General features: G+C 39.6%; 1 protein-coding gene across 1 annotated transcript in view; it reads right to left on the bottom strand.

Moving 5' to 3' along the window:
* Positions 1 to 22272, bottom strand: part of SGCZ (sarcoglycan zeta) — a 382372-nt gene that overhangs the window by 9182 nt on the left and 350918 nt on the right. Inside the window, 5 exon segments of the mRNA XM_069104984.1 lie at positions 730 to 853; positions 6382 to 6454; positions 18456 to 18578; positions 21952 to 21966; positions 21969 to 22024. Of these exon segments, the coding sequence (XP_068961085.1) occupies positions 730 to 853; positions 6382 to 6454; positions 18456 to 18578; positions 21952 to 21966; positions 21969 to 22024 (391 nt within the window).

The following is a 22272-nucleotide window of genomic DNA, read 5'->3' as shown; positions in this document are numbered from 1 at the left end:
GTTAGACATGACTGAAAACCAAGAAGAATAAGGAATATTTGCCCAAAGTTTCTTCTTTATCTTCTTCCATTGTGTAGCCTGGTTATTGAGAGCAAACACTCATACTCAGAATAAAATAAAATCAGATTATCTTTATCTGGGGGTTAGAGTTAATATAAAAGCTCAGAAAACAGAGGAGAATTGGGGGGGTGAAGCTAGTTTACCAGGCGATGGTGGGACAAAGGAGAAGAGAAATTCACCTGGTCCCAGTGGAGCAGCAAATTATGTCCCAACAGTCAATTGTTCAATGGATCAGTGAGCCCCAAAAGGCCACAGCTCCTCATGCCATTTAGCTTGGGGTGGCAGCATGCTTTTCTCACATTTGGCTAGCCAGTGATACTGGTGCCCATTTGAACACTCTGAGACGCTCTTTTCTAAGGGGCTCAAAATGTCCCTGATGTCCCCATCCCACTTGACTTCTACCTCTCAGTTTTACTTCCAGCTTAGAAAAACTACACTTCCCTCCAACCCCAGTGATGACTAGAAGAAATGTTAAATTTCTTCATCTGTAAAATGGAGGTCTTAACAGTCTTAACTAACCACACTGCACTCTTGTGAGGATTTGTATACTTATACTTCTGAAGGCCATTAGGGTGAGCTCCCCCCAAATGTTTATTTTTTTGGCAAAGTTTTGCCACTGGCAGCAGGTTTCCTAGGATAGAGACTGTGCTATCACTCTGTCCTACTCACCTCCCCCTCTGTGGATTGTAAGTGAAGTTCCTTCCTACAGGTGGCCTTGAAGTCTCCTGCTACTGCGCTCACCTGGACACCTCTGGGGGCTTCCATGATCAAAGACCTAGTTGGAGATTCAAGCCTAGGAAAGGAAAAACAAAGCAACTATTAACAAACAAACAGATAATGTGAACAAGGGGCTCTCTTGGTGCAGTGGGAAGGGAGTCAGACCTCGAGTCAAGAAAGAAATGGGTTCGAGTCCTGCCTCCAACATTTACTAGTTGGGTGACCCTTGGGGAGTTCCTTGTCCTCGCCCAACTTCAACTCCCTCAGCTGCCAAACAGGAGCATGATTAAGCCCCTTCTTTACCTCCCAGAGTTGGGAGGATCAAATGAGATAACACGTTTAATGTGTTTTATAGATGTCAGCTATTATAATAAATAATAAAGCTAGGAGAAACTTCCAAAAAAACTTTATTCCCTAATGGAAGCTGGAAATAAAGTGAATAGCTCTTCTCCTGATGAGAAAGGGGCAAATGTTGGCCCAAAGTTTTTATCATCTCCCTGAGGCTGGCAGTAGCCTCAAGCATTGTTCATTGGTTATTGTCAATTCTCTATCTTCCATTTCCCATTTTGGCATCAGGCTCCTCTTTATTTCCATTCATGACCTTTCCTGAAAATAGGTCAGAGGATATTTACTTCATTCAGTAGTTTATGTGTTATCCGTATGTAGGTCAGTAATGGATTACTTCATACTTTGGCTAAAAGTATTCCCAATACAGAATCTTTGTTTTAAAAATGGTAGATCTAGATTTAGTTAAAGTCATTAATATTTTAAAATTGCTGGCATGCAAAGATTTGTCAACTTGCACATTTTTCAAAGTTCTCATGCTGTCTTTACACCCTTCTGGAAACTAATTCAAATGAACACAGAAAGTATTTTCTACACCCATGGCCTGTATCTAGCCCTCCCAATGAATTCCAGGAGTATCAAAAGAAGATCTCAATTTGGAACTTCAAGGATTATTAAAAGGTAGGACAATTAGATTCCTGATGAAAGATGAAAAGGACTGAAATAATTAAGAAAGAGAAATGATCAGGACAGGGTGATTTGAAAATGGCTTCAGACATATTAATGAAAAACTTAAAAGAAATCGAGGGTATCAGCGGAAGGAAATGGGAGAGGAGAAAGTAAAGAGAGAACATGTGAAGAAGGAATCAAGATTCTCACTTCTTCTAACATTCACATCTCTCTCCCCTCCATTGTGCCCTTGGACTACTTAAGTCATATTGACACTTCATCCCTGAATGTGGCACTGTTGCTATTAAATTTTTAGTGCACAGGCCCCCTTGGATTCCTCCACCTAGGAGCTCATAACACCTTTTGTTACTGGACATGCAGCATCTTAGATTTTGTCTGGTAGACAATAACATCATTACCAATTGGTTCCTCAGAGCCATGTTCCTTTTTGGCAACCAGAGGCACCTTAAAGGCTCAAAAGGAAAGAACTCAAGGAACAGGATGCAGGAAATGGCCTCATTTCTTCCCTCTAGTTTGTAGTGCACCAAACAGAGCTATTGAGTATTTTGTTGATTTCACAGCTGGGCATTTCCAAGAAGCTGAAAGTAGGTTGACATCGCTCAGTCTTATCTTTATTGGGTTATCTCTTTAGACACCCCAAGGTTGTGTCTAGGGACAACTGTAATATCCCCTTAGTGTTAATTACTCCTAACATCAAGCAGAATTATCTGTTTGTGGATGATCCTGTAATTCATGCAGCATTTAATTTGGACCTGTCAGACATAACCGAAAGTAATATTTAATTAAAATGTGTCACTAGTTGAAAATGGTGTGTATATTTGGTAATTCAAGGAAAAGCAATTCAATGACTAGAAAACAAGAATAAGTGCCAATTGCATTATCAAATGGCTGGATACAGTTTGGTTAGGCATCAAGTATCTTGTAACTGGGCTTTATTTGGGTCAGAGTCCTACCAAATGCATATGTCATAAAGGAATCCAACAACATTTCTGTAAACATATCATGGAAGGATTCAAAAACGTGCTAGATATTCCTCAATATTCCTTTTGCTTCATATTCATCATTCAGGCAGGAAACAGTCATCAAGCAATTTTCCATTGCCTTACCTGGAAAAGTAGAGAGCAGAGCCATTGAGCCTGAGAGTGCAGAACAAAGCACCCATCTGCTCAATGCCTTCTTCATCCACTTCATGTCTTTGTCAAGATGGTTAAGACCAAAGTTCCGCTCTGTCAAGTCATTGATCTCTGATAATTTTTCTATGCCCAGGGCACGCATTTTCTTCATGTTCCTGTGGGCACTGTATTAGTGAAGCACCCACTATCTCCATCACTTCTCCCTCATCCATCATTCCCTCTTTGTTGACATCTCTCATACTTCTTGCTGGCAAGTCATTATGGGTAATGTGTTGTAGCCTAATGATTGCATCAATTGTCTAGGATAGTTTTTTGAATGATTTTCTGGGATTAGTAAGCATTCTGAGATCATAGTGCTTCATGAAGGTAGCAGATCACTGGGAGGATATCACTCTGAAAAGATAGGCTGGGGAAGCTGGGGAACACTGGAGAGTGCTGAGGATGCTGTGATCTTCCCCAGTTACTAGCCAGTCCACACTCCATCATTTTTCAGAGAATCTCATAGTTGAAAGGGGCTGGATTCAGGGACCATCTGGTTCAGCTGAGAGCTGGACATCAGTCCACCCACCAAGTCCCATCTGGCCTTTACTCAAAGTCCTTCAAAACAGAGGGAAGGAGGAAGGCAGCTGCCTGGGATATTGATAATGTGAAGTGATTCCCAAGGAGGGAAATCATAATGGTGAATGATTTTTGCCCCCCGCCATCTGAAGACCATTCCACTGAACTGGAGATGTTTTTCCTGGAGAAGAGAAGTAGGTAGGAGCCTTCCCATCCATTCCACTTGTCAATAGTGGTGACTCCTGGGAAGGTTTTCTTTGCATTAAACCTAGATCTACTCCTTTGGAACTTCCACCTAGCACTGATCTTTGGCTCAAATCTGAATAAGACTAACCATTTTTGACAAGGGAGCTCTGCATATACTTAAAGAAAATCATCATGTCAACGAATTAAGCTTCCATTTACCAGGTTTCTACCGTGTGTCAGTCACTACGGTTACAAAGACAACAATGAAAACAACTCTTGTGCTTAAAGCTCTACCTTTTGATGGTAGGTGGGGAAGCCACAGGCACGGAGATTAAGCAAATGCTCATCTGTGAGCTAGTACAGCATAATGGAGGGCCCAGGTTTAGGAGCCTAGTAGGCCATAGGCTTGATGCCAGGCTTGCCCCTTTACCAGGCATCTCAAGGCTGGGAGCTAGTTACAGTCACACCAGGGCCAGCTCCCCATCTATTCTGGGCTTTTCTTTGGGTTACTTTACGTCAGGGTGTTCTCTATCAATATTCAGTGGAAAAATGCATTCAGATATTGTTCCTCATCTTGGTTCTAGTCATGGGGATAGGGAAGAAGAGAGACTCCTCTCACTTTCACTCTCTCTAAAACCCCCTCCCCAGCAGGGGGGGAGAAACAAAGTGTGAATCGTTTGGACAGTTACCAGAGAGCTGTCCCCCTGCTTTCCATGCACAGATACGAGGAGGCTGGGCTTTCAGTTTTGTCTCATTAGCTCTAAAACTCATGCCTTCATCCACTTGTGTTGCTGATGTGCTTTACTCTCCCCTTCCATCTGTAGATCTAGGACAGGGGAGGGAACCTGCAGCCTTGGTGCCTGTGAAGTCTGGATTCAGTCAAAGGGCCACCCTTGAAGACCTAGGGGGCCACATGTGGCTTTAAGATCATAGATCCTCCACCCCTGATAGAATGACTCCTTATTCCTGGGAGTCCTGGAAACAGGAAACATCATCATCCTGGCTGCCTTTCCTATAAACCTTCCTATTTTTCATGGGTGGCAAAATGGACCATCTCTGTGTCTCTTCCAATGGTCCTTCTCCAGCCCCAAGCTCAATATCATGGGCATTTGGAAACTAAAGAAAAAAATATCTATTCAGTTGCTATCTTTACATTCCAAGACCTAACTATCCCTGGCAATAGGGAGTGAATTGAAAGTTACATGAATATAAAATGTATATACAATAAAGGCTAAGTGATATTTCCCTAAACCTTCAGTGCCACATTCCATGGGAATACTTTCCCTCCTCACCAACATTCTTTTCCACCCTATGGATGCAGTATCTTTTATCTTTATCCAAGAAACTGCAAGCTCCCTAGAGACAGGGAGAACCTTTCTGCTTTTGGAGCTCATTGGGAAGAATTCATATACAATATTAAAATACAGAGACAAATCAGATATCAGATAGAATTCTGAAATGTAATTGTATTTGCAGAGCCTTTAAAAACCTATGTTTTCATGAAGACGGGCAGCCCCCAGGTGAGAACCAGCCCTCTCTCACAGCAGATCCGCATCCACTAAGCAACAAGAGAGAGGCTTAGGAAACCAGTGAGGAAGTCACTTGGCCATGGTCACACAGACACTGTGTCAAAGGCAGGATCTGAACCCAGAACTTCCTGATTTGGAGACTAGCTTTCTTTCCACTAGGCCCACACTCCCTTTCCGGGTCATACAGCATGCTTAGTGACTTGTTCAGTCTCTGGTACTCACTTAATAAATGTCTGAATTGCTGAATCGAATTGAAATAAGTGATAATGGAGTTTCTGAGAAATGGTGTGTTCATCTCCCTGCCCTTCTTTGTCAATGACACACTGTGGATTTCATCATGTGGCGGAACAGGGAGGTAGGTCATGTTTGATTCAATTCACGCTTAACAGAAGAAGCCAGCAATTTCCACGGGCAATAGCAGATGAGTCAAAAAATGCACATGGGCCAGAGTGGCGTGCCATGGGATAGGCAATCCCCTGAATTAGCTGATGAATATGTGCATCCTGCCATTCACTGTGTGTGGACCCGATACAAGGCCCAGAACTGGATTGGAGGAAAAGACCAGTGTGTATGACTGGGGAAATTAAATGGCCCAAAGAGTTAGGTTGTGGTGGGTAATAGAGAACTCTTAGGATTCCCATGGGCCAACTGTAACAGACACAAGGGTGTCAGTGATGAATGTTGGAAAGAAGGCTAAGGATACTTCTGTACATGCTTGTCTCTATGGGCTGCCTCATAGAAAACGTGGCAGCCTTAGTCAAAGCAGCAACTACGACCTGTCCAGGGTTCAAGAGCGTTTTCAAAATTCCAGATGGTTTCCCTTTGAGACTTCAGGTTTTGAGATGATGAATAGTTCCCTGAAATATCATGCTAAGGCCAAATACTGATCATTGTACAAAATCTATACCTAGGAGTTGCTTTAATCCAGATGCCTTTTCCCCTTCTCCAAATTCCTCCATCCTGCAACCTTCTTTCCTTGGCTTATGCAGAAACACTAGAAAAAAATAAATGGCACACAACAAAAGAAAAGGAAAAGAAAGCTCAAAAATGTTAAAATTGAACAAAATAGCAAGGAACATGTACTCTGTGCACACCTCCATGTTCCCTTTTGAATACTGTCCTTTGGTTCCTGGGGGCATAGACTGTGTTTTGGGGAGCAGCACCTCACCTTTTAACAAAGCTCAAGGAAAGAAATCCCTAATCATGCAAGAACCAACACTTACTTCAGGTCTTGGGAAGGTTCTGCTCTGATATGAGGGGTTTCCACAGAGTGTCCAAATACTGCTCCTTCAGTGCCTGCAGGGATCAATAACAGGAGAGGAGTCACCACCTTGCTGCTTAAGGCAGGTGTGTTATTAGTGATAACCAAACCTCATAGAACATAGGTGCAAAATCTGAATCTTCCAAAGAGCTCACTTTTAAAAGCACTACCATGGGGGAAGAAAAACGTCTATACATATGAGGAGAAGAGACGAAGGAGTAAAAGCAGCAGAAGAAACAAGCACTTCCTAAGAGCCGACTGGGTGCCAGTCACCACTGAGTGCTTTGCAGATGGGACCTTATTTGACCATCATACCAATCCTGGGAGGCTGGTGCTCTTTTTATCCCTGTTTTATATTTGAGGAAACAGACAGATGAAGGTTAAGTGACTTGCCCAGGCTCACACCGTTAGAACGTTTCTGAAATCAGATTTGAACTCAGGCCTTCCTGACTCCAGCCTAGCACTCTATCTACTGAGTCACCCAGCTGCATCTTAGAGGCAGGAGAAGGTAAAAGAAGAGGGGGAACTGAAAAAAAGAGAATGGCAGATAGGCTTGAGAGTCAAGAACAGACAAGTGAAATCAAGACTCCTGGGGCTGGTCTGCTTATTATTCTTTGCCTTTAAAAGTTTATGGCATGTCTAATATTCAGACCTATGGAGCGCTTTTACCAATTGGTCCCTACCTCATGGCCAGTAGGAAATCTATGATCTCATCCTATCTTATCAGCACTAGAGAAAACTGAGTTGGGTGTTCTTCTGCAAATGAAGAACCAAGATAGGCCATCTTACCCAATGCTGTCTAGTCTGGTAAGTGAAATTACAGGCTAATATATGTGCCTTGGTGCCTCTCAGCAGGGACATGATGGGGACTGAAAAGAATTTACTCATTTCAAATAAAATGTCATTTATAGCTACCATTGATGAAGAAGCAAAGCAGTAAAAAGAAACAAAGGGGATAGTTTGCTGAGCATTCACTCTGAAAATTAATGGGGCTGAGGGCCATATAACACACAGGCTAGGTAAGGCAGCCCTGGTGGTAGACAATAGAGATGCTGAAGTTGTTAGGGTCAAGGATGCTGAGGATGGTTTGGACTTGACTTTCTGGTGCAATGTGGGCATGTTTCACTGATTAAAAAAGTAAATTTGATTCCATGAAATGGAAATGTTTCTATGCAAATTAAATTAATGTATCTAGTATAAGAAGAAAAGGAACTGAATGAGGGAAAATTTGTATCAAATATGCATCCTACTAAACAGGCGATAGAAAGAGGCTGCTCATGTCCAGTGATAGAATGTCTTAGAAACAGATTCCCAACACAACACACACATGTACATATGTGTATATGTGTGTATACACATATAAGTATACATACATGTATGCATACATATATACTATCTATACACATGTGAGTATATATACATATAAACTCCATTTGGGAATAGTTAAGGGGTATGAACAGTGTTATGAATGAAGAGTTTTCAAAAGAATTGCAAATTATTCATAACCATGTATAAGAATGCTTCAAATTGAGGGCAGAGACAAAATAGCTGAGTGAAAACAGGGACTTGCTTGAATTCTCCCGCAAGCCCCTTCAAATACCTGTAAAAATGATTCTAAACAAATTCTAGAGCTACAAAACCCACAAAATGTTGGAGTGAAACAAATATCCAGCACAAGACATCCTGTAAGGTCAACAGGAAGGCTCTATCACACTAGGTTGGGAGTGGAACACAATACAGCGTGGAACATGCTGGCAAAGATGGGACAAAGCAGGCCTCAGAGGACTGAATCACCGGCAGCTGTGGAAATTTCCAGACTTTTTTGTACCACAAATGCCAAAGACAGTATAGAAGGTCAGTGGGGAAATTCTGGGACCTGGGTAAGAGAAAAGCATGGTCTGACCCCAGTCCCGGGATGGCATAAGTAGCAGTGACAGTGGCAGCAGCAGTGACAGTGGCTGCTTCTGGAGCTCCTGGCCCACAGACTGTGTGGGGATCGAACAACTGATCAGAGGGGGATTGCAGGGATCTTTTTTGCTGGTGCTGAGGTAGTATTCTCTTGGTTTCCCCTGTTTGGATCTGGGTTGCAGTCATGGGTGACAGTCCTAGGGTGAACAGGAGTGCTGCTGTGGGGAGGGAATTCTCCTCACAGTTTCAAGACAGAAAAAGGTGCTTCTGGTCACTCACAGACCATAGCACAGGCCAGGAAAAGAGTAAACACCTCTCTTTTGATCATACCACCTTGGAAAAGCTGAACATTTACAGGACCCTAGAAATATCTCTGAAAACAGTTGTACAAAACCCCTGAAGCTTGGGACAGTACACCAAACCTCATCCCCCACTCCAACTGGAAGCAGAGTCCTGCATTGATGAAAGATGAGAAAGTCAAGTATTTGTCTGGGAAAATGAGAAAACAGCATAAAACAACCTCAGACTATAGAATCTTACTTTGGTGGTAAAGATGGTCAAAATATACAAGCAGAAGACAACAAAGTCAAAAGCTCTTACATCAAAAGCTTCCAAAAAAAATGGATTGGTCACAGGCCATGGAAGGGCTCAAAAAGGATTTTGAAAATCAAGTATGAGAAGTAGAGGAAAAATTGGAAAGAGAAATGAGAGTAATGCAAGAAAATAATGAAAAATGAGTCAACAGATTCCTGAAAGAGACCAAAAAATACTGAAGAAAATAACAACTTAAAAAATAGAGTAATACAAATGGCAAAAGAGGCCCAAAAGCCAATGAGGAGAAGAATGCCTTTAAAAGCAGATTTGGCCAAGTGGAAAAGGAATTCCAAAAACTCCCTGAAGAAAATAATTCCTTCAAAATTAGAATGGAGCAAATGGAAGCTAATGACTTTATGAGAAATCAAGAAATTATAACACAGAACCAGATGAACGAAAAGAAAAATAGAAGACAATATGAAGTATCTCATTAAAAAAACACTGACCTGGAAAGTAGATCCAGGAGAGATAATTTAAAAATTGTTGGAATACCTGAAAGTCATGATAAAAAAGCTTAGACATCTTTCAAGAAAATATCAAGGAAAATTGCCCTGATATTCTAGAACCAGAGGGTAAGATAGAAATTATAAGAATCCACCAATCACCCTTGAAAGAGATCCACAAAGGAAAACTCCTAGGAATATTGTAGTCAAATTCCAGAGTTCCTAGGTCAGTGAGAAAATATTGCAAACTATCAGAAAGTAACAATTAAAGTATTGTGGAAACACATAATGGGAATCTGAATTTAACAAATATGGAGAAGCATGGAAAGAGCTGCATGAATTGATGCAGAGTGAAGTAAGTAGACTGAAGTAATATACACAGTAACTACAACAATGTAAATGAAGAGAATAACCATAAAAATACAGATAAATTTTACAAAATTACAAAGAATAAGCATAACTCCAAAGAAGAAATATGAGAAGACACTCTTACCCTATCCCTTTGAAGAGGGAAGAAGTCCATGAGTGAGCTAGATTTTGCATATTTATAGATATTTTTAAAAATGTATTCATTAGGCTTACGCTAATTTTTTCTCTTCTCTCCCCTCCTTTTACATGGGATGGCTCTCTGGGCTGGGGAGGGAGGATGATGGGGGATATCATGGTGATGTAAAAAAAAATCCATAGAAACTTACTTTAAAATGTTTCTATTAAATATTCTCCTTGAGACCATTAACTCAAAATCAGCTTAATTCTACTTTGTGGGTAGAGACATCTTTCTAGAAGATGTTGGTAATAGACTACTAAATGCTCAGATTCCACAATGAATTCAGGAGCTCAAATCTTCAACTCCTTATGAAATACTAGAGAGCTTTGAGGAGAACAAAGATCAAAGTTTGGGAATTCTTAATGGAAAGAAGACAGATTTCTTTTCCATTGAAGATTTAATATGTCAATACTGTCATTTAAATCCAAATTATGGGACTCTTTCTCTTTTTTTAGATCCTTCTGCCTCCAAGTTAATTAACTTAATGCTGAATACAAAAATAGTTTGAGAAAGTAAGATGAGAACACACTTGATGAATAAATGGACCATGAATTCAATTATTTTCTTGAAGGCAAACTACTTGAAGAAATGGATAATTATCATTAGTGAATAAAATGAGACAACAATTATATAGCAGGGTTGGGAAAAGGCTCAGTCAGATCTTGATGGTGCCTTTTGATGGTAATATTAATCCATCTTTTATCTTATTTTCCTGTCAGATTTAGAGGCCATCACATATGAGACAATGGTTCGCTTCGTTATCTTTAACTGCGGTTTGTTCTTAAACACCAAAGAATATGACTTGAGATGGCTCTAGCATGGCCAGGGTCAATGAGGTCATGGGGAGGAGGGATAGGGGTTAACTCTTTCTTGGTGCTTTGCTTGCCTCTGCATATGGAGGTGGTAGATCCTCCATGAAAGGGGAGCTTCAGTGACTGTGGAAGAATTTGTTTGCTGGGATTGTTGGGCATCAGAAGCTCTCTTTTCATGCTCCACTTATTCTAAAGCCTTGGTCTCCTTTCTTGCCTTTTGAAGGTTAGAAAAAAAGAATTTCTAAATAATATGGAAGATAAATGGAAAGGTACAGATATGTGTAGACTACTGGACTTTGAATAGAAGAACTGAAGTGACCCAGTGGACCAAGGCAAGAGATCAAGGGGAGCTGATGGTTCCTAGGATTGGTCTTAGGCAGTGGCTATTATGAGATTCCTGATTCCATCCATTCTGCTATATTTTGCCAGTTTAAATATATGCTCCAAGGCATCTCAGAAGCACCTGTTACTTTCCAATGACTGATGCAGAATTATAATAAGGCTTTCATTTATAAAGCAAAGTATTTTATAAATATTATCTCCTTTGGTGCTTACAACCATCCTGAGATGAGGGTACTATTATTACCCTCATTCTACAGATGAAGAAACTGAGGTAAACAGTAGATAAGTGACTTGTCCAGAGTAACACAAACAGTAATAGGACTTGAACTCAGTGTCTTCCTAACTATGGCCTGGCATACTATTCACTATGCCATATAACTGACCAATTTAGATAGCTTGGCTAGAGGAAAATGACCTGAAGCTTTAAATTGACAGTTTGGTTAGAAACCCAGTCAACAAGCATTTATTAAAGGCTTGCTATGCCCGAGACACTGTTCCAGGTTGGCAGAGCTTCTGCTAAGTATATGGGTTACATCACAACTTAATAAGGTATGAGCCCTGACTGCAGGAAATGGAAACGTTCTTGCATTGGCCACATCCACAAAAAAATCTGAGGGTTTTCCCACCATGTAGTGGTTATCAGCCCAAATTTGTTAAGACCTGCATTGGTACTGTTAAAGCATCAAATGGCCCTAGTGCTGTGCTCACAAGATGGAAGAGCACCCACAGAAGAAGGTCAAGAAATATCATTTTTTTCATGAATCTCACAAGTCTTTCAGAGAGTGATGGACAGAAAGGAACAAGTTTGCAAAGACTTGGTGAGTCACCTTGTATGCCCCCAGCATTGGCCAATACAGACTTAAGGAATCTTTTTTGCCCTGCCTGGCAGGCTTGGGATCACTCCTGGACCAACAGAGATGTAAAAAAGAAGAACATGTGGAAAATCCCAGAGGTGTGAAAAGCAGCTTGTTACTAATTTGGTAATTGTTGAGCAAACCACTCAAAATGCCTGTACTAGTTTTGCTTTTATGGATTATTGACAAACTTTAACTCAGCTTTAGATTCATGACATTCATTTACTACCAATACGTAAAAGTGATCCAGTATTATGAGAAATCTACAGTGTGTGGTATCCACATAGAAAACTCCTCTCTTTAGACCATGCCACCCATGTAATAATGTCAGTAACATCTCTTATAAATGGAGGATTTCTCAGGCACACAGTTAGGCCTCATCATGGTTCTCTTTAGTCTCAAAACCCAAACCAACTCTTTTGAACATAACTATATGGATCACCAGGTAAATATAGAGTCATACCAAGACATTTTATTTCTTAATATGTATGGATGATATCAATTTATCTTGTTCCACCAAAAACCATTCAATGTCTTCTTCATCTTGTTCCATTTTCTCCAGTGATACCAGAATGCCATTTGGATTCAATAAGAATAAAATACTTCATGACACTGAGGAAAGGTAGAGGTTGAGGGCCTTGATCTTAAATCCTGACATCAAGTTGGAAGAGATTAGAAGACTCTTGTCATGAGTGATTCCATCCTGAGCTCATAATGAAGATGCATACTCTCAGCGCGCGCGCGCACACACACACACACACACACACACAATGAGTGTTTTGTTCTGATAACAAGGTGCCTGTTACTGATAACCAGGATGCCTAGTTACTGAGGCCCAATGACTCTTTGAGTTGATCATAATGTCCAATTCTGTTTATTAGGAATTGACCAGAATTGGAATGTCAATATATTGGTATATTGGTCCAAATAATATTGTCTACAAATTACACAAGCAAAAAATAAAATGTAGTTTCCTTAAATTCTCCTTGGAAAGTAGTGTTCTCTCATCTAAGTTGCAGCTTCTGATCATTGCACACAATTTCTGGTAGAGACTCGCTATAACCTGTAGCAGAGAGAACTAGAAATATCCTGACTGGTAATGAGCCAACATCTGAGAAGGAAACACACTCATCCTTCAGCTTGCGTGGTTTCAGATGAGACCAACTGTAAGCTCACCAGAGACCAGTCCAGGCAGAGTGCAGCTCCCAACTATTGATTCTCAAAGCTACTAAGTCTGTCTACCATGTCCAACTGTCTGCACCATTCACCCTCAGCTCTCCCATTCATGATTACCATTTGTTGGGTGGTGGAAGGGTCAGACAGGAATATAGTTTTGTGAAGTTTGCATGAGATAATGTACTAGGTATTCTTGATCATAAATCTCAGGGATCTTAGTTGATTTGCTTTATATTGTATGGGAATCAAAGTAGGGTCCCTTTCCCTCCCTTTATTAAGTTATTGAGGGGAGAAGTAAATGAAATAAAGTAATGGAGAGTGCTTGTGTCAACTGAAGTAAATAAAAACAAATTGAATGATCAAATCATTGTCTAAGGACACACTCTTAGTTTTGACTGTTCTTGGGTACTTGGCCTCTGGAAGTCAATTAAAGGACTTAAATTACTGCCATTGAGACAGTAATATTTACAATACCTTTCTCTCCTTTTGACAGGTCAGCAATCATAAAGTTCTTAAGGAGAAAGCTGTGGCTTTGAACATTTGCTGCTGTGAATGTTAAGAGACTTACTGAAATACTGACATAAAAGTTCAATGGAAAAACACATCTAAAGAAATGAACAACCCCTGAACATAATTCTTATCATGCACTTTTGGAAGCTCCAAATGGACCATAAAGTTAGAAAGTATCCTAACTAAAATCCATATGATATTTCTATAGGGCTTATTACTCTCAAGGATTTATGGAAAAATGAATATTACTTTAGCCCAAATGAGGAAGATGACTGAAGTCAATTCTCAGAACACAAGATAAACACATTTAAAACTTGTAGAAATTATTTTGAAACAAGCAGGAATCATTTCACAGAGCAATGGTAAAGAATGAAAATGGGCATATTCCATTGGATTTCTCAAATGCTGCCAAAAGGCATTTACACTTGGGATGGAACCTATAAAACTGGTAAGATCCAAATATAGAATCAAATTCCTTTCATGGGAGACATTCACATGAAAAACATTTTGACAAAAGATAGCTGAACAAATGGCTAGGTCATGGGGATGTGTTTATAGAAAGAGAAGCATTTATGATGACAAGGCAGGACCAGATCATCTTCATTGGACATTGAAAATGGCTTATCTTTAAGGAAACTGAATGTACTGAACAATGCAGATTGTGCAAAGCAGTGGTAGAAAATGGGCAGCCCATCACTGCTGCTACAAACAAGGATTGCCTACCAATCATTTCCTTATTTCTTGCCTGGAACTTCTTTGACTGACTTTTCCACCATGCACCAGGAGGCTCATTATTGGGATAACTGTATCCTGTAAGATCTCAGCAGCCTTCTTACTCTACCTTATCACTACCCTCTGCCTTCTGATTGGAGTCTAGATCCATGAACTCCAAACTTCCATTTAAGAAGGGAGCTCATCTCAAACCCCTCTTCCTTTTTTCACCTGGCTGTCCTATTCTGGAACTTCTTCCACTGGCTTCTTCACCATATGCCTCAGTTGAATGCCTTATCCAACTCCCCCCTCCAGTTCCCTCTTGTGCTTTGTCTATCCCATTAGACTGTGATCTCCCTAAAGGTAGAGATTGTCTTTCTTTTGTATGTATATGCCCAGGTCTTATGGCAGTGTCTGGCCCATAGTAGGTGTTTAATAAATGTATTACTGACTTATTAACAGGCTTACCAAGGCATCTCCTGGTGGTTAGAGGGATAAATAGTAGCTTAGTATGTATAGATGATGAAGTTGATGCATGTATTGCCAGAGCTAGCTCAGTGTTTAGGATGCTCCAAAGGAAAGTGTGAGAGATAAGAAGTATTAGATGGACTATCAGACTGAAGGTCTACAGAGAAGCTGTGCTGACTTCATTATTATATGCCTGGGAAACCTGGACACTCTACCAGCATGTGCCAGGAAACTGAACCACTCCCATCTGAATTGTGTTAGGAAGATTCTGAAGATCACCTGGCAGGATAAGGGACCAGACACTGAGGTCCTTTCTCCAACTGAACTGCCCAGCATTCAAACTCCACTGTAGAGAGTGTAACTCTGATGGACTGGGCCTGTTTGAATGGCAAACATACATTTACCTAAAAGAATATTTTATGGAGAACTCACACAAGACGAATGCTTACATGCAAGTCAGAAGAAGCAAAAGCAGGACACACTCAAGGTCTCTCTGAAGAACTTTGTAACTGATTGTGAGACACAGAGACACTGGTATGTGACCAATATGCATCACATGCCCACATCAAAGGATGTGCTGTGTTCTATCAGCAAAGCACACTTGCATTCATTCAAAAGAAACTTGAAACATACAGGTTCAGAGCCATCTCCCTTCCAAATGTCCTTCTGCACTATTTGTGCCTTGCCTGTGGTAAAGCCTCACAAGCTCATATTGATCTGATCAGCCACAGTCAGACATGCTGTACATTGACCCTGAATAATGATGTTGTTTTGGTCCTTTTCAAGAATGAGGGACAACAACTTAACTTAGTCCTAAATTAATGGGACACCAATCATCATACTACAAATTTAGAACTCAAAATAACCTTGAGAATTCCACAAAGAAACAATCCTAGAACCAGACTATTATCACAGTCAAAATTATTTCCCATATTTACATGGACATGACATTGTTCCATAAAAAAGTGAGGAAAAATGGTATTTAGTAGAAGTGATCACACCAAAAGATAACAACTTCTACCTTTGTTGTTTTCAAAATAAAGATGCCAGGCAGAAGAAACATCATGAGACTAGAAGAAGCACATCATCCCCTTATCCTTGACACTACTGAAGGCATTTTATCAATGCTTTATATGAGCCTACAGAACATAAGCTTGTGAGCCAATGCTATTAGTGAGTTACAGAAATCAGTCATTTCTTGTCTACCCGCACAATAGTCTAGAAAACATCTTTTTTTTTTACTTTTTTTTATGAGCAATCGGGGATAGGTAACTTGCTCAAGGTTACACGGCCAGGTGTTTCTGGGTCGGTGCCAAGAGTCGGAGCCCAGATTCGATCCCCAGGTCATCCCGACACTGGAGCCGGTGCTCTTACTCGCTGTGCTACCTGGCCGCCCCTAGAAAACATCTTATAGAAAGGATCAATAACTGGGGATTGGCTTGTTCCAGGAGCATTTTTGTGTCAACTTAAAAATACAAGAATCATGAGATATAGAAAGATAATTACAATGTATTATAAACAATAGCAGCAGTTCAAATTTCTGTGGCACTTACAATTTTCAAATGGGTTACTTGAAATCTGGACATTTCCAAAAATAACTGCTTTGTGTGTGCATCTGTGATTATTCAGTCAACAAACATTAAGTGTTTTCTGTGGGTCAGACAGTGTACAAAGGGCTGGGGTAAATAAAAGAAAAACAGTCTCTGCTCTCAAGAAGTTTTCATTCTCATAAAGAGAGACAACAGTTAAAAGAGAAGCTAAAAAGTATGTGTATGGAGGCACCTGGGTAGGTGCATGGTGGTTAGATTCGGAGAATGAGGGTTGGTTAAATCCAGAGTCATTTTACAGAGTGAGGCTTTTGAGAAGAACTCACTAATGGGAGTAGGGTCCCACAGAAGCAGGGTCAGGAGGCACACATGGCATGATGGTTTATATACATGGCAGTTATAGAAAGTAGGATGCTATTGTTTAAATAACAGAATCTGAGCTGTAGAGGCAAGAAACTCATTTCCCTCTATATCTCTTTTAAAAAACAAGACAGGTCCACAGGATATAGAAATGGATTGCTCACTTTAATTTTCCATCAGTCATTGATTATCTCTGAATCACTTCTCACACTAACGCAAGTTGTGTTCACTGATAGCATACATTATCATCCTCTGCTGCCCAAGTAAATGATCACTTAACTCTCTCTGGATGCAGTATTGTGCAAATTTCAACTGGGTATGATGTACTCAAAAATGAATTCAGAAGTCCTGATGCAAACCCATGGCATTAAGGAGTCACAAATTATTGAGCTATTCTTCACATACAGAATATCAATAGTCTATTGATAAAGATGGGATGATACTAAAGTCAATGATGATCACAATTTAGAGGGTGGGGCATAGAAGGAAGGCTCTGGAGCCTGATGATTCCAGACCAATATAATTAGTGACATATAGATAACCTCTGAGTCATTCATAGCTAGTCTTGGCAATACATTCTCTCCTTTCCCTAAGACTATAGTGATGAAAGTACCCCCCCCCATCCCCCCTGTGGAGAGGAGACAGCAAAATGTGGCTTGGTTGAGGAGGCAGTGTAAATACCTTCTGTTATGTCTGACAGAATGTTTCAGTATTGAAAAGTCTCCCTCTACTCTAGAGAGCTGGCACAGTGTAATGGATAGAGTGCTAGCCTCAGAGCCAGTAACACTTGTGTTATAATCTTAATTTTGATACCAAATGGGGCAATACCACACTGATCAAATAATGTGAACAGGAAATTTTCAAAAGAAGAACTATCCACTATCAACAAATATATGAGAGAATGTTCCAAGTTACAAATGCTCAGATAAATACATATTAACCCAACACTGAAATTTCATTTTAGAACCTTCAACACAAAGAAAAATGATTCAAATTGGAGGGCTATCCAAAATATACTAATGCATTGTTGGTGGAGTTGTCAATTATCCCAACCATTCCGGAAAATGTATACTAAAAAACAGTCACAAAACTCTACTGTGTGGTGCAACTATACCATTACTCCACATATATTCTAAGGAAATAGAAGACAGAGGGAAAAGTGCCATGTATGTAATTTATTTATAGAGTCCCCTGTTTATTTTTGCTTTAGGAGGAAGAAAAAAGGAGAAACAAAGGAAGTGCCTATGTATTATATGCCTGAATAAACTGAAGTATATAAATGCAATGGAATATGATTATATGTGAGGAAATGACCAACATGAAGAAATCAGGGAAGTTGTGAAGATTTGCATGAATTGATGCAGAGTAGAGTCCAAAGAAACTGAAGAATTTTTGTTTTATTTTGTTTCCACAATGACCAGAATAATGTAGAGAAAAATAGCAATAAAAGACAGCAAAGCTAGAATGCTGCCACATGCCTGGCCTTCAGAACACTGATGGGGAGCCACATTTCACTCCTCTTGGTACATGGATCGTGGACAATAGGTGCAGGATGGGCCTCATGTTGTCAGAGAAAGTTGGTTGGTTCACTTGTTCTCTTTAAGATTACTTCATTGTGACAAGGAAGGGTTCTACTCATGGTGGTGGGAATATGTGGAGGGAGTCGGTGAGAAATCACAAAGAAAGATTAAAAAAAAGAACAGAAAAAAAGCATTTCTTCTCCTTTGTAGTCAAACTCCAAGGCAAGGCTGGTTCTCACAGTACCTGTTACTTTCAGTCGGTCAGCCCCAATGGTGATCTCTTCCTCATTGGCAGAAAACAGGACCCTGCCACCTTCACTTGCACGCACTTCAAATTTTTTACACTGAGCTTCCACAGCATCTGCTCCTAGGAGAAAGGGAGGGGAGGGCAATAAAATGGGAACAAAACCAATATCCTAACTTTCATACTGTGTCACTGTTTTTAAGTAATGCTTCAAATGATCAATGGTTTCATCAATTTCCAAAATCTATGCAGCTTTTACATTATCCAGAGACTTTAACACCTATAACTGTTTGTGTTTTGCTATTTTTATTGATCAAAAATTTATGTCTAACACATAGGCATTTCTTTTCCACACTTAATATTCAGATGATGGCTTCACTCCTTTCCCCCCACTGACTTTATTTTCAGAGCTTTCTCACTGATACAGTTAATAGCGCCAAAAAGATGTTTCAATCATGCTATCAAACTAAGCAAAACTAAACATATATATATATATACATATATACACACACATATATATATATACATATATACATATACATATATATACATATACACACAATATCAATAGAGATAAAGAAGGGGAAATAGAGGGAGATAAAGGAACAAAATGCCCCCAAACAAGGAAGGCAGTGAGAGAAATGAAATGATCAATTCTACCTTTAAAAGAATGCAAAGAACATCTCAGGCTTAGAATCATGGGGTGTTACATTTAGAATGGAGAGAAGACACAATCTAGACCTGCATCTTCATAAGGAAACTGAGTGCCTATTGAAGGTGAAGTGATTGGTCCAAAATTACACTGTTATTTCCTAGCCGAGACAGGACTAGCACCGAGGTCTTCCAGCTCCCTGTCCAGTTGCCTTTCCCCCCTGCTCTGCTTCCTCTTGGAGGATGAATTACATATTTAAGTCTTTGGATTACAATAAAATTCAATATGACTTCCTTCCCCTTTGTTGATTTAAAAATGTGATACTCTTTCAGAAGAGCAAGACACAAGAGAATCTTCCCTTTCTCTTTATCCCACTATTTTATGTTTGTGTCACTGAGTAGCCCAATTCAGAATGAAAAGAGATTAAAAACAGCTTAGTTTCACCTTAAAAAAAAAATATTTGGGAAGATTTGAACACCTTCTTACTGAAAAATACCTCAACTTCAGCTCAAATCAATGGCTGCAAACCATATTTGTGTATACAAGTGGCATTAGTGAAGACAATTTCACGCAGGCCAGAAAGGCACAGAGAAGAAAACCTTTATCTTGTCTTGAGCGATTAAGGGCAATATAACAGAGGTTCCTCCTTAGGAAAGCTCCAATTCAATTAACCATAACTAAATACATATAGACAAAATAAATTATTTTCCTAACTTTGCTTTAACAGTCAAATATTAAGAAAATAGAAGAAGAAATATTTTCTCAAATTTCACACACTCACATTCAACAAAACAAATAAGGATTGAAATTGGTGATTTTTCTTCTCCTTAAGTGCAAGATCAACACACATTTGTTAAATGCTTACTATATGCTGGACATTGTGCTAAGTACTAGGAAATCAAAGAAATACAAAAACATATCAACAGAAACAAATCACTTCCCCAAAGGAAATCTTATTCTACTGGGGGAGATAACATTTAGATGATTAGGTATATAGACAACATATACAGAGTTCATGAAGGTGATCTGAAAGAAGGTATTATCTGTTAGGTCCCATGGAAATATCTATTCCAAGAGAGTCTCTTATGAGTAAAATCTCAGGAGATTAAGAAATTATAGAGAAGACTTAGACGGTCCCCTTGCTGGAACATCCTCTACACACACACACAAACACACACACACACACTCACACACTGGATATATCCAGATCTTTTAATCTCTAAATTTGATGGTCCTCAGGCTTCATACTTCTCTATATACCTTCAGAATCTGACAGTTGATCACCTTCTTCTGTTAGATAATCTCTCTTTTCTGGGTTTTCATGATTCAACTCTTTCCTAGTTCTTGTCCCTGTCTAACCCCTCCTCTCAGGGTCCTTTAAGGGGTAATGATCCACATCATGATCTCTAACTGTGGATATTCCCCCAAACTTCTGTCATAGCCTCACCATCTCTCTCTTTTTGTCTCCATTGCATGCACTTTCTCTCATCCCCTCCCATCCCATCCCATCCCATCCCATCCCATCCCATCCCATCCCATCTTATCTTATATCATCTCGTCTCGTCCCTCCCTATAATTTTAACTATCATTTCTATAGAGATGTATATCATATACATCCAGTCTTAGACTTTCTCCTAAGCTTCAGTCTCACATTACAAATTGAATATTGGACATTTAAAACTGAATGTCCTGGAGCTATCTCCAATTCAACATGTTCCAAATTGAACTCAGTATCTTTCCCATTAAGGCCTTACAATTTTCTTATTTCTCTTGAAGGCACAAGCATCTTTTTAGTCTCTCAAAACCTCAGAATTCTCTCTCTCTCTCTCTCTCTCTCTCTCTCTCTCTCTCTCTCTCTCTCCCTCTCTCCTATGTATCCAATTAGTTGTGAAAATTTTTCTTTCTACCTTCACAATGTCATCCCCATCTGACTTTCCCCTTTCCCTACATAGTTCTTTAATCCTCACTTTTCATCGAGGTTACTGCAACAGCTTCTGAATTGGTCTCCTTAGTCAAGTGTCTCAACTCTCCATTCTACCTTAAAAACTAAGTGGTCAAAGTAAAATTTTTAAAGTATAGACCTGACCATCACTTCTACTAAGTCCAGTCCAATTACACTCTATTGCCTCTATGAGGAAAAAAAAACATGCCCCCCCTAACTGTTTTTAATTTCCTGTATAACATGCCTTCAAATTATCTTTCCTGCTGAAATGGACATTGCTCTTTCTCTCACTCTCTTATCCAATAAAACTTATCTTCTATCTGTTCCTCATATACAACACTCTATTACCCATCTCCATGCCCTTGCTCTTACTATTCCCCATGCCTTATCTCTACCTTAGAGAGGCCCTTTCTTCCTTTTAAGATCCTTTTAAGTACAAGATCCATGTTGTATATAAGGCCTTTCCTGATACCCCAACTCTCAGTGCAATTTCACAAAACATCTTCCTTTGAGCTATTTTGCATATGGTTGCATTTACTCATTTTATATTCATGCATCACACACACATATATACATATATGTGTATATATACACATCTATATACTCATTATTATGTAGGTCTATACATATATAAAAACACACACATACACTTATCTATTGACCTATTAGAATGTAACCTCCTTGAGAAGAAAGATTGCTTTATTCTTTCTCTTAGCATCTCTAATGCCTAAACCACAGTAGTTGGTTAGACATTTATTAACAATTATCGATGAAACATCTCAATTTTTTTCTCAAATATCACTAGAGGTTCTAAAACAGACTTTCTCTTAGGAGATTCAAAAGTATTGTCTGCACAAAACAATCACAGAAACAGAATCACAGGAGAACAAGTTTTTACTGACCTGGAACCCACAACAGGGAAGTCCAATCCTTGAAGAGGTGTGGAGTCCACAGTCAGCCACCTTCTCCAGCCCCCTATTAGAGATTTAAAAGGAATCTCTCTTACTTCAAATAAGACCCCAAGAGAGGTAATGGGGGAAGGAAGTGGCCAGCAGTTTCTCCTCATCTCTCCATGTTTAGGAATCCCACTTCTGACACCAGAACTGTCATGGTAAGGAAACTCACTTTATTTCAATATAGAATGCAAGTCAGTAAAAGGCCTTATTCTGTGTGCTGTTACAAATTAAGGGAGGGAAAATAATCATCTCTTGTCACACAGAGAA

The sequence above is a fragment of the Petaurus breviceps genome, unplaced genomic scaffold (assembly GCF_028583685.1).
Source record: "Petaurus breviceps papuanus isolate PSGF00001 unplaced genomic scaffold, PetGlider_PUasm1.0 689, whole genome shotgun sequence".
In the NCBI taxonomy this organism is placed as follows: domain Eukaryota; kingdom Metazoa; phylum Chordata; class Mammalia; order Diprotodontia; family Petauridae; genus Petaurus; species Petaurus breviceps.
This window is presented reverse-complemented; position numbering and strand designations above follow the sequence as displayed.